Below are 13,158 nucleotides of genomic sequence, written 5' to 3'. Positions count from 1 at the left end.
AAGACCACTCAGGATCTTAAAGGTTTCAATTAAGTCACCTCTTCTTCTAAATTCCAGTGGATACAAGCCTAACCTCTCCAGCCTTTCCTCATAAGACAACTCACCCATTCCTGGTATTAGTTTAGTAAACCTTCTCTAAACTGCTTCTAACGCATTTACATCTTTCTTTAAATAAGGAGACCAACACTGTACGCAATACTCCAGATGTGGTCTCACCAATGCCCTCAACAACTGAAACACAACCTCCCTACTTTTGTAATCAACTCCCCTCACAATAAATGATAACATTCTATTAGCTTTCTTAATTACCTGCTGTACCTGCATACTAACCTTTTGTGATTCATGCACTAAGACACCCAGATCTCTCTGAATCTCAGAGCTCTGCATTCTCTCACTATTTAGATAAGCTCATTTTTTATTCTTCCTGCCAAAATAAAAGATTTCACATTTGCCCACAATATACTCCATTTGCCAGATCTTTGCCCACTCAGACAACTTATCTATGTCTCTTTGTAGCCTCCTTATGTCCTCTTCACAATTTACTTTTCTACCTATCTTCGTGTCATCAGGAAATTTAGCAACCATTCCATCGGTCCTTTCATCTAAGTTATTTACATAAATTGTAAAAAATTGAGGCCCCAGCACTGATCCCTGTGGCACATCACTCGTCACATCCTGCCAACCAGATAAAGTCCCATTTATGACAACCCTCTGCTTCCTGTTAGCTAGCCAATCTTCTATCCATGCCAATATGTTACCTACTACACCATGAGCTTTTATTTTCTGCAACAACCTTTGATGTGGCACTTTATCAAATGCCTTCTGGAAATGTAATTACATTACACCCACTGGTTCCCCTTTATCCACAGCACACATGATTCCTTCAAAGAACTCCAATAAATTAGTTAAATATGAATTCCCTTTTACAAAACCATGTTGACTCTGCCCGATTGTCTTGAATTTTTCTAAGTGCCCATTATAACATCTTTAATAATAGCTTCTAACATTTTTCCTATGACAGATGTTAGGATAACTGGCCTATTGTTTCCTGCTTTCTGTCTCCTGCCCTTTTTGAATAAAGAAGCTATATTTGCTATTTTCCAAGCTAATGGAACCTTCCCCAAATCTAGGGAATTTTGAAAAATTAAAACCAGTGCATCAACTATCTCACTAGTCACTTCTTTGAAGACCTGAGGGTGAAGTCCATCCGGACCTGTGGATTTGTCCACAACAAATTTGCTCAATACCACTTCCTTGATGATTGTAATTTTCCCAAATTGCTCCCTCCCTTCCATTTCCTGATTTACAGCTATTTCCGGGATGTTACGTGTCCTCTATTGTGAAGACCGAAACAAAATACTTGTTTAATTCATCTGCCATCTCCCTACTTTCCAATATTAATTCCCTAGATGCACTGTCTATAGGACCAACACTGACTTTGCTAACGTTTATTATTTAAATATCTATAGTAACTCTTACTTTCCAGCTTTACATTTCTCGCTAGTTTTCTCTCATACTCTAATTTTTCCTTCCTCATTAATCTTTCTGTCATTCTTTGCTGTTCTTTATATTCCCTCCAATCTTCTGACCTGCCACCCATCTTTGTGTAATTATATGCTTTTTCTTTAGGCTTGATGTTGTCTTTAACTTTTTTAGTTAAGGACGGATGGTGGGCCTTCCCCTTGGAATTTTTCTCTCTCATTGGAATGTATGTATTCTGTGTATTCTGAAATATCCCTTTAAATGTCTGCCACTGAACCTCGATATCCCTTAACCTCATTCACCAGTTCACTTTAGCTAGCTCTGCTAGCCCTCATAATTGCCCCTCCTTAAGTTTAAAATGTTAGTCTTGGATGCACTCGTTTCTTCCTCAGAATGAATGTAACATTCAATCATATTATAATTGCTGCTACCTAGGGGTGCCTTCACGAGGAGGTCATCAATTAATCCTATCTTGTTGCACAATACCAGACCTAATATAACCTGCTCTCTGGTTGGCTTCAGTACATGCTGTTCTAAGAAGCTAAGAATCCCGAAAACATTCTATGAACTCCTCATCTACACTATCTTTGCCCATCTGATTTTTCCAGTCTAGATATGGATTAAAATCCTCCAGGATTATTGCTGTACCTTTCTGGCAAGCTCCCATTACCTCTTCTTTTATACTCTGTCCTACTGTGTAGTTACAATTAGGGGGTCTGTAAACCACTCCCACAAGTGACTTTTTGCCTTTATCACTCCTCATCTCAACCCAAACCGATTCTACACCCTGGTTTCCTGAATTTGGGTCATCCCTCTCTAATGTGCTCATACCATCATTAATTATCAGAGCCATCCCTCCACCTTTTCTTAACTTCCTGTCCTTCCTAAATGTCAGAAACCCCTCAATATTAAAGTCCCGATCTATGTCACCCTGTAGCCATGTCTCTATAATGGCTAGCAGATCACACTTATTTATTTCTATTTGTACCTTCAGTTCATCTGTTTTGTTTTGAATGCTACTTGCATTTAGATACAGAGCCTTTAGTTTTGTCCTTTTATTGTTTTTGTAGTGTCTAGCCTTATCTGCTGATTTACTCTTAGATTTGTACTCTCTGTCCCTTCCTGGCACAGTCTGTTTATCATTTCCCATATTAATGCTGTCTCCCTTGCCTTGTCTCTACTTTTTGGTTTACCACATCTGCCCAAATTTGATCCCTTGCCCCCACTATTCTGTTTAAAACCCTCTCTACTTCCCTAATTAGGCTTCTCGTGAGGACACCAGCCCCAGCACGGTTCAGGTCTAGACCGCCCCAATGGCACAGATCCCACTTTGCCCAGTACTGGTGCCAGTGCCTCACAAACCGGAACCCACTTCTTCCACACCAGTCGTTGAGCCATGCATTCATTTCTCGAATCTTATTTGTCCTCTGCCAGTTTGCATATGGCTCAGATAATAATCCAGAAATTATAACCTTTAAGGTTCTGCTTCCTAATTTTGGTGCCTAGCTCATCATTCTGACTATGCAGAGCCTCCTTTCTCATCCTGCCTATGTCGTTGGTACCTACATGGAGCACGACCACTGGATCCTCCCCCTCTCACTGCAAGTTCCTCTCCAGCCCTGAGCAGATGTCCCGAACCCTGTAACCGGGCAGGCAACAAAGCCGTCTGGACTCTCCCTCTTTGTTACAGAGAACAATGTCAATCACCCTTACTACACTGTCCCCTACTACTACTACATTCCTTTTTTCACCCCGGATTTGGATACCACGGTGTCAAGGTCAGTTTTCCCATCCACCCTGCAGCCCCCATTTTCATTCAAACAAGCTGAGAGAACCTCAAACCTGTTGGACAATTGCAGAGGCCCTCTGCATCCCCTTACCTGCCTCATTCGCAGTCACACCCTCCTGACCCTGGCCACTGACCAAATCAGAAGACCCTATCCTAAGTGGTGCGATTGCCTCCTGATATAAAGCATCCAGGTAACTTTCCCCCTCCTTGATGTGTCACAGAGCCTGCAGCTCAGCCTCCAGCTCATTAACTCTGAGCTGAAGTTCCTCAAGCCACAAACATTTACTGCAGATGCGTCTGCCCTGGATCACAATGTTAGCCAGGAGCTCCCACATGCTCTGCAGCCTTGACACATCACATGTCCTGCCATCCTTAATATGTTTTAAATAATTACTTAATAATATTAGCCACTTATTTATGTTGCTTTCGTATATATTTTATTAACTTTACTGCCAAATGGTGTAGTATTTTAAACCTTTGGGATAGAATAGAACTTACCCACTTACCAGATACTCATCAAACAGCTAGCTCCTTTTCTTGTAGTAGATCAAGAACCAATTTCTCTGTGGTGAGAAAGATAGTAGGGGGAAACAAAAAACTCCTTCCCCCAACTCCCCTCTCACCAAACACCAAGTCTTCACTCAGTTAGTCAGCTGCACTAAATAGTAAATGGAACTGGAGCGACAGTAACCAGATTCAACCAGTTAGCTAATGAACTACTTAGCACCTACAACTGCGAGTGAATTTACCCTGTCTAAACTGCAAGCAAGAAAGAACTTAGCCTGCTTGCACAGTACTTTTCAGTTACTGCTAGTTACAGACTAGATTAGATTTTAACAGGAAAACTTAAGAACAAAATTAACACTTAAAACTCCCCTCTCACCAAACTCCAAGGGCAGGATCTTTCGGTCGGTGAGCAGGGGCGGGGCTCGCTCGCCGACGTATAAAATGACATGGGATGACATCAGGCGGAACACCCAGCGTCACCCCGCGTCACTTCCATTTTCAGGTTGCCGAGGGCGCAGCCAAATCAGCTGTACACCTGCCAACCTGTCAACGGCCTATTGAGGCCATTTAAAAAGTACTTAACATAATTAATGGACCTGCCCATCCAACCTTAGGGTTGGCAGGCAGGCCGGGAGCCCTGGCAGGCTTAAGAAAAAGCATGAAACCTCATCAACGGGCGGGATGAGGTTTCATGAGTGTTTTTAAATATTTAATAAAGGTTTCATTAAAAGTGATGGACATGTCCCAACTCATGTGACAGTGTCACATGAGGGGACATGTCAGGGAAATTTTGTTTTTGTCTCTTTAACATTTTTTAAATTGGAGCCGATCTCCCTGAGGCAGCACTTAGCCTCAGGGAGATCAGTGTGCTCTTTTGCGCACATGCGCGAAAGAGCGCACTCTCGGCTGAGGGAATCCCCCCCCCCCCCCCCCCCCCGCCCGCACAGAGAGCTCATAGCGATTCCTGGTGGACGTCACGCTGGTGGGCCTTAATTGGCCCATCCACGTAAAATGGTGGCACGTCCCCGATCAAGGGTGCCAATCGGAGGCGTCCATGCTCACGCCCTCTCCTGTACTTCCCCCCAACGGGGGCAAAATTTTTCCCCAAGTCTTCATTCAGTTAGTTGGCTAGACTCTAGCAAACACATACTATGTGATCTATAGATTTATATATGATGGCCAATTATTTGTATTCTAACTGACACTTAACAGGAAATCACAGCAAGTGTATTCAGGGATATTTGATGAAGTTGTTCAATAAACCGAATAAGGTAGAGCCAAGTCACTTGGAATCTTAAAGAAAGATAGTTAGGCCTACTAGAACATCAAGAAAAAAACCTCTCTGACCATCAGGAAAGAAAAGCCTATATAAAAGTTATCAACAAAATATTAACTCGTGACATTTTATTTTCTGTTCGAGAAGTTGGTATGATATTTACTATAAATACATAACAATACTGTTACGGACAGAAATGAGAGAGAACTGAAATCCCAATTCCCCTTCCCTTACTGTCCATAATCAGTGTGTTTTGAAAAGGAAGGTGTGTGTGTTTCTTAACTCCTGAGTGTATGGTCAATTTGAATAACCAGCAGCAAGCTTTTGTGGGTTTAAATAAAGAGGATTATTTATTCATGCATTCACCCCGAAAGCCCAATGCTATACCATTCACTCAGCACTCTCATACCCACACACATTCGAGAAAAATACAGTTAAAGAGAATAGTGCATTTTTACAAGCCGCAAACAAAAGAATAGTTTGCAATTCATGTGTTTGGCTCATCTTAGGAAGAAACATGCATTCAAAGCCCAGTGAAGCAGGCATTTCCACTCCTGAAGGGTGGTCTATGTTGATTCCACAGTCAGAGTCATAATCAGGATTATTACAGGATTCCCTGGAAAATATGGATTTTCAGCAGGTCACAAAGTTAGTTACTTGTAGTTTTCTTACTAGGAGGTCAAGTTTCTGTACTGGTGAACTTGAAAAAGAACAGGCTGGGAGATCTTACAATGTTATAGTCTCCAGTTTTAAGGCATAGATGTTGCTGCCTTTGCTGCTGCTGTTTTCTGCTGCGTGTCCTGCAGACTGGTTTCTCCCTGGTTCTTGGAACAGTAAGATTTGTTGTCTGTGGCCATTTTCTGTCATGTGACCACCTGATCAATACTATTTTTGTCCACCCAGCATGATTTGAAGTTCAGAGCCATTGCTAGACAATGGGCAATGGATGGTGGCCACTCACACCTACTTATGATTAACTAGTTTCTGCAGCTCTCATTTGTTAAGTATCGAGCTCAGAGATGGTGGGTCTAAAGAGTCCATAGATTTTGAGTTTTGGGTAAGTCCACAAGCAATGGGAGGTGTGAGTTCCACAAATGGTTTTGTCTTGGTGTGTTCATTCAAGGGAGACACTCCACACATGATCATTCAATTAGGAACTTTCTGGAGACTTGAGAGCCTTCTGAGTCCATGCAGAAATTGCAAATGTCACCTGACCTTTAACAGTCACCTTAGCAGCTTTTTAATGCCCATTTTTTAAAAGAAAAGGCAGTTCCAGAAAATTCTACACTGAATACAGTCCATGTTTAAAGTTAAGAATATGGTATACCTTTACTGGGCACGACAATACATATATATTAAGATCCTTGATCAGACACTTTCAGACAATAATACCCAAGGCCAGAGTGCATTGCCAAAGTGGGATCATCTGTGTGTCCCACATATAACACTGCACTCACTGCGTACAGGAAAAGCGATCAGAGGAATGCTGACTGGTTTGAGACTTATTGGACTGAAATGGAGTGAGTTACTGCAACCAAGAGGAGAGCCATCATGAATTACAAGCAAATCACCAGCAAATAAAAGCTTAGTGCTCTTGAAGGTGCCATAGTCAAGTCTTAGCAAACAGCTTGGCACTGCGCCAATCAATTTTGGTTGAAACTCTGAAACAGCATATTTCTGTTGCTGAATCCAGGGATGATAGAGGGATATATGTAGGAATTATTAAAGCAACAGGCCACTGGAACTCAAATCAGCTCTCTTAAAGACAAAGGGGTGATCATCACTGAACCTAGTAGGCAGATGGAAAGATGGGTAGAGCATTGTAGAGAACATTGTCACTGAATAAGCCCTCAGCACCATTCCAGATTTTCCTGTCATGGAAGAGCTGGATAGCGAGCCCACCACAGTCGAACTCAACAAGGTCATTGACCATCTTGCCAGTGATAAAGCCCTGGGAAATGATGGCATTCCACCTATTATCTTAAAAAATAGAAAACTAATACTGCTGCAGCATCTCCATGAACTTTTGTACTCTGTTGGAAGGAAAGATCTGTTCCTCAAGATACATGTGATGCAAACATAGTCACCTTGTGCGAAAGCAAGAGGGATCACAGAGACTGTAACAATTATGGAGACATCTCCTTGCTAAGTATTGTGGTCTTTGCTCACACTGCTTTCACTAGATGGCAGATCCTAATATCATACATCTATTGTGAGTCTCAGTGCAGCTTCAGAGTTGGAAGATCAACAGTCGACATGATTTTCTCACTTCGGCAGTTACGGGAGAAGTGCCATGAACCAGACAGACGACTCCACATTGCCTTCATAGACCTCACCAAGGCCTTCAATCTCATCAGCAGAGACAGACCCTTCAAACTGCTGTGGAAAATAGGCTTTCCTCCTGAACTCCTTGGTGTCATTTCTTCTTTCCACAAGAATATGCTCAATTCCATCAATCACACCAGAGCAACATCAGACACTTTCAAAATCCACAGCAGGGCCGCATCCTCGCACCAACTTTCTTTGGCATATTCTTGCTATTGTATGCATCTGAACACTCAAATGAGGGTACCTACCTGTATGCCAGAGTTGATGGCAAGCTGTTCAACTTGGCAAGTCTGTGCACCAAAATCAAAGTGCATGAAGTCCTAGCCCGTAATTTTCTGTTTGCTGATGTCATTGTGCTGGCACCCCATACTGAAGTTCATTTGCAGCTACTTGTAGATCGGTTCTGGCAGGCCTACAAGGAGTTTGGACTGATGATCAGTGTCATCAACATCGTCAACCTCACCCTGGAGGTCCTCGCCAGCTTCACGTACCTTGGATCAACAGTCAAAGGAAACCTGCCTCTTGATGCCAAAATCAACACTAGGATTGCCAAGGCCATAGGTGTCATGTCAAAACTGAGAAGGCAAGTGTGGACCAACAGCAAACTGACTGAAAATACAAAGCTTCACATGTACCAGGCTTGTGTTCTCAGCACTCTCTTTTACAGTAGCAAAGCTTGGACAACTTATGCAAGCCAAGAAAAGGGACTGAACATCTCCGCTGCTCAGATGCATATTGGGCATCTCCTGGCAGGATGGAGTGCCAAATATGGAAGCACACATGCAGGGATCCCCAGCTTGCTTTCCCCCTTGAGTCAGCGGTGACTCCCTTGGCTGGATCGTGTATGCTGAATGGATGACAGCCGCATTTCAAAAGACCTGCTTTATGGCAAGCTTTCTATCTGCACGAGACCAACAAATTGCTGAAGTCTGTGATACAAGGATGTCTGAAAGCGAGACCTCAAGTTGACCGGGATCAGAGTCTATCCATAGGAGGTCCTTGCTGCTGACCGGGGGGGGTCCTGGAGACAAGCAGTCAAGAAAGGCATGAAAAAAGTAGGGGAGAAGTTAAACTACCAGCTGGTGGAAAAGAGAGCCTGCTAGAAGGGAAAAAGATCAGTCAACCTTGGGCCAATGCTGTTCATCTGTGCCAGCTGCAGAAGGAACATAGGAACGGAGGAAATAGGAGCATGTGTAGGCCATTTGACCGCTTGAGCCTGCTCCACCATTCAGCTAGACCATGACTGATCATCTACCTCAACAGCATTTTTCCACACTATGTCAATCACAAATTGGCCTCTACGGCCACAACAGGCAATGTTCAATCCAGAAGTGACATATACCTTGGGCGCAGTCCATCATCTCCTTAGATGGATGGATGCCTGCTTTCAATACATATATTATCTTTTGTTCAATAAATTAGTTTGACAGTTAAAAATCAAAAACAATGTTTTAGATTGTAATGCTCTGCTACTTCATGAAAACAAAATAAAATCCCTTTGATATCACAGAATATATCCTGTGGCTGAAATTATTAATAGAAAGGTTTTCTTTCTCTTGTCCTGAGAACACTATCAGGTGGAAGTTTTATTTTTACGTGTTCTTTTTTAAGTGAAGCCTCAATATAGAATTCACAATGACAAAGCTCGTCTTTAATTTTACAGCCTGATATTGTAATATATCTCTTGAACATATTGTACTATATCTCTCATGATATTGTAATGTATCTCTCTGAAATATCTCAAAAATTTCAAATCAACATTTGATAGAATTCAAACTTGAGGCACAGCTGCCATATTTTCATTGTAACTCTTAAAATTGGAGTAGTTAACTGACACACAATATTCACAGCAATGTGACTAGATATCTTGCTGGAAATTGTCAAAACACCAACTTGTTTGAAGCCAAGATCAGAGATCAACAACCATGGCATGAGTGTTTCCAAGGACACCAATCAGAAAAAAAGTTGGGAAAATGTGCCCATAATAATAATATTAAAAAATAGAATGAAGCAGTGTAATGTGTAATATAAATGTTAAGATTTGAAATGTTTTTGCCGATCTAGGTTGTTAGAGCATTCTAAGTGGTGGTTAGAATACGGGTTAATTTATGGGGGAAAGGAACATGTTCATGTCCTTGAACATTACTGAAGTAACAGATTTATAATCCTGGTTCTATGGGAAATAATGGTTTTAAATCCTTAGGTCAGGTAATTGTTTTGTCTAATAATTTGCAATGTTATCTCCACAGGTTCCTGCAAACCTAATGTCTTTTGAGTGACTGAAACTGTGACATAATTCAAAAATTGACTTGGATGCAGGCTTGATAAATATGTGCAGTTCGTGAAAGGACCTTGTGGAAGCGTTCCAGCATTTTGTTCTTTCTGTGCCAGAATTGAATCCAGGGATGTGCTTAATGTCTTCGTATTCAAGCACTGACTATGCAGCACTAATCGCTAGGACTGAATGGGAATAATGCGGTAGCCCTGGAGTCGCTGAGAAGCATTTGATAATTGATCTGAACTTCCGTGGACTGTGCACTCCAATTGCACTGACTGCCCTGTGGAACCACTGCCTTAAGCAAGAGATTTGTTACACCAAATAGTGTACTCATTATATCCAGTAACGCTGGGCTTTTGATACAGAAAATCCAGCTAGATTACAGTTATTGTAGTTAACAGTTTTGGGAGAGCTTTCTTAGCTTTTTTTTTGTGTTTCTTTTTCCTTCAGCATTCGTTCTGCTAAAATGCTCTAGTCTAGTTAACCCATGTTGGGTGTGAAAACAGAATGAGCTATCTGTGTAGTCATCAGTATTATCGTGTAGAATAATTGCACATCCATAGGTTTTTAATACCTAAAATATTTTATTTTGTTTGAAAAAGTGTTTTTTAACTGAACTGTTTTGTACCCGGCGTAATTTCCTTTTTTTTTTAATTTTTACAATGTGAACATTTTTCCTGTGGATTTTATCTGCTGCAATCTTGAATGAAAGAAACTACCTGTGGTAACTTTGTACTATGAACATTTAAACATGCCATTTGACTATTGTATATTTTTCTCAATCTCTTACACTAATGTATACAGCTTGCTTTGAATCTCTCACATCCTGCTAACGCACAGCCTGTATTCTGTCAAGTGACCCTTGAAGTACTACTGAACCTGACAGTAACATTCTAATGTTTTTTGTGTGACTGATGTGTTTTCCACAACTCTGGATGTAGTGTGTGTATGTGTGTTTGCACAAGCAAGTTTAAAAATCCTTTAGGTACATATTAAAGAAAGTTTTCCTACTCAAGACATGTCTTGGAAGTGCAAACAGCTAATGTAACCATTATATGCTGTTTCCACCAAATGAATATTATTAGGAGAATAGTTTAAATCATTTTCATGGAGGCACCCCAAAGTTGCTAAAAAGGTTGAGTTAAGACGTTTCCACATCCATGGTCCTCAAATGTCTGAAGTCCTGCAGTGGTCTTGCATGAAAACTGCGTGTTATTTTATTTCCCTTCTGCTTATTTCCTAATTATTTTCTCCTCCACCTAAACCAGAACACACCGTCTTTTCCAATGGATTGGTGGTAAAACCTGCCACAGCATGTGTCATAGTGGGTCCCGAACCTTCTGTTAACACACAGTTCCTACCAGAAGTGTGAGTTGTAAGTTTGTGCTGATGCAAGTAATTTTAAATTAGGTTTGTAACAGTTGAATGCAGATTAAAACTACACATTGAAGCCATGTTTATAGCTATGTGAGCCAAATGTTTTACCACTGGTCATTCTAGCATTCCTAACCCTGGGAGTTTACACTCCAAAAACAATACTTCACAATACTGCCAGTTGAGCTAATCATTTGGCAATTATTAAGGGGTGCAACAACTATATGGCTTTCAAGTTGGGCATTATATTTCTGTAGTGCACTGGCAAAAAAATTGTTACAGAATGCCAGCAGATATTTATTTCAGTCTCTCAGTTTGCTGAGTTCTTAATTTCAGCCCTATTACTGGAAAGCTTTAATCAACATTAACTCCAACATAGGTGATAAAAATTCCACCTACGTTTCTCCAAGGGAAATTGGAAAGCAAATATCCTGTTACCCAGGAGAATTAAAGGCACCAGTCGAAAATGCCATTTTTCTCCCTCAATGTGTCAGCAAATGATGGACACTGAGAACCATGCTCAAGTAATTAGTACCAAAAAAAACTGCTTTGGTTTTATTCTTTTTTGTTTCGTTATTGTTTTTGTAAATGAAAGGATTGCTACACCAAAGTTTGACAGTTATATAAGATTATGATTGTCCTAAGATAAGCCATTAATTTGGAGCATTGACATTGAAGTTAGTTCTGGTTTGTTTTGATTGGTATTTCATTCTGGCTGCCCAAAAATGACAGTCACAATAGATATCATTCAAGATGTGGAAAACAAAGGAAAGAGTTTTGATTGGTTGAAGATATTTCGCTGGATCTACTGAAGCAGAACGTTAAGTACAGGCCTTAGTGTAAGAGGAAGCTGGATGCAAAATAAAATGTTTCCAACCTTCTCCTTTGAAACCCAAATATTAGTATCCTAAAACTATGGATGACATGGCACAGGATAAGAAGAAATGAATTCATCATTGTGTATTAAGATAGTTATTGAATTAGTTCAGGAAAACTTGTAGGATCCTGATTGCGTTTTCCATCAACTGGAGTCAAAATAGTTGAAAATATGTCTTTAAAATGCTCTTAAAAAGATGGTACCACCATTGCAGTATATGTAATGTTAATTATGGTAAGTTGCAAGACTTCTTTCCCTCACTGAAGTACTTAAAAATTGCTTTAACAATGTTTCAATAAAAATCCCCAAATAACTAAATGGTTACCATTATGTAAATATTTTCTGCTGAGAATTCAGATGTGAAATTATCCACACTAAACCTGTAAGATATGTAGGTGGGTATTTCAACAAGATTTTCATTTTTAATTTGACCACTGATGTGTGATGGCTCCCTTTAACTTCACCATAAGGATACATTATCTTTTATGTACAAATCACTCGAAATGCTTTTTCAACTAAAAGAAATCTCATTTGTCTAGCAAATGAAATTTCTTATATCCAAAATAAAGTTTTAAACACTGTCCAAAATCTCTTCAAAAATCATAATGGGAAAATCCTGTGTTTGGATTTGAATATTTGCCACCCTGCCTCAGGCATCTTACTCATAGCGATGTGGCACTGCTCGCTATCTCTCACCTACTCCAGCTCCAAACTATATTTCAGAAATTAAACTAAGCCTCTACTTACAAAGTAAACGAGTATCATTCTCATATCATGTATTTATAGATTTTACACGGGTTAATTGGCAGCATCTGCTTTCAGTTTTGAATTATTTTTAATTTGCCTCCCCAGCTAAATTGCCTACTTGCTTCACTTTTCTCTCACCCCCAACTCTGTTGGCCCCAACTGCAGTCTGCCGTCAATACATTTTTCTACAATTTCTTATTTAGTATTAAACATGTAGAAAACTTATGCTGCATCTTCTACTTAAATATATACATTTTGTTTCCTATCTTACAAAAGTGTAAAACCTCAAAAATACTTAATTGACTGTAAAGTGCTTTGGGACATCCTGAGATCATAAAAGATGCTATATAAATGCCTGATAGTTCTTTGTTTCTTTCATGCTTGTAAAAGTTTGTCACAGCGGCATTGGCTCCAAATTGGTAATGCTACCTTTCAAACTTTCTCCCAGCTGCCCAAGCCTCAGTACAATATCACTTCGCCTATTGCTTTCCTACCATGCT

At 40.3% G+C, this 13,158-nt stretch overlaps 1 protein-coding gene across 11 annotated transcripts in view; it reads left to right on the top strand.

The window, feature by feature from the left end:
- ralgps2 (Ral GEF with PH domain and SH3 binding motif 2) overlaps positions 1-13,158 on the top strand; it is a 674,317-nt gene that overhangs the window by 560,410 nt on the left and 100,749 nt on the right. For 3 of the 11 annotated variants that reach the window (XM_078561534.1, XM_078561530.1, XM_078561533.1), the window contains one exon: positions 9,632-13,010. The exons of 7 other annotated variants lie outside the window; for them this stretch is intronic. In XM_078561534.1, the coding sequence (XP_078417660.1) occupies positions 9,632-9,661 (30 nt within the window). In that variant the 3' untranslated portion in view covers positions 9,662-13,010. Of the gene's footprint in view, positions 1-9,631; positions 13,011-13,158 lie in introns of those variants that run through there. One more of the 11 variants, XR_013579343.1, reaches the window with a different exon arrangement.

Source organism: Cetorhinus maximus, chromosome 17, assembly GCF_964194155.1.
Source record: "Cetorhinus maximus chromosome 17, sCetMax3.hap1.1, whole genome shotgun sequence".
Lineage (NCBI taxonomy): Eukaryota > Metazoa > Chordata > Chondrichthyes > Lamniformes > Cetorhinidae > Cetorhinus > Cetorhinus maximus.
The sequence above is the reverse complement of the archived record's forward strand: the minus strand, read 5'-3'. Positions and strand labels throughout refer to the sequence as shown.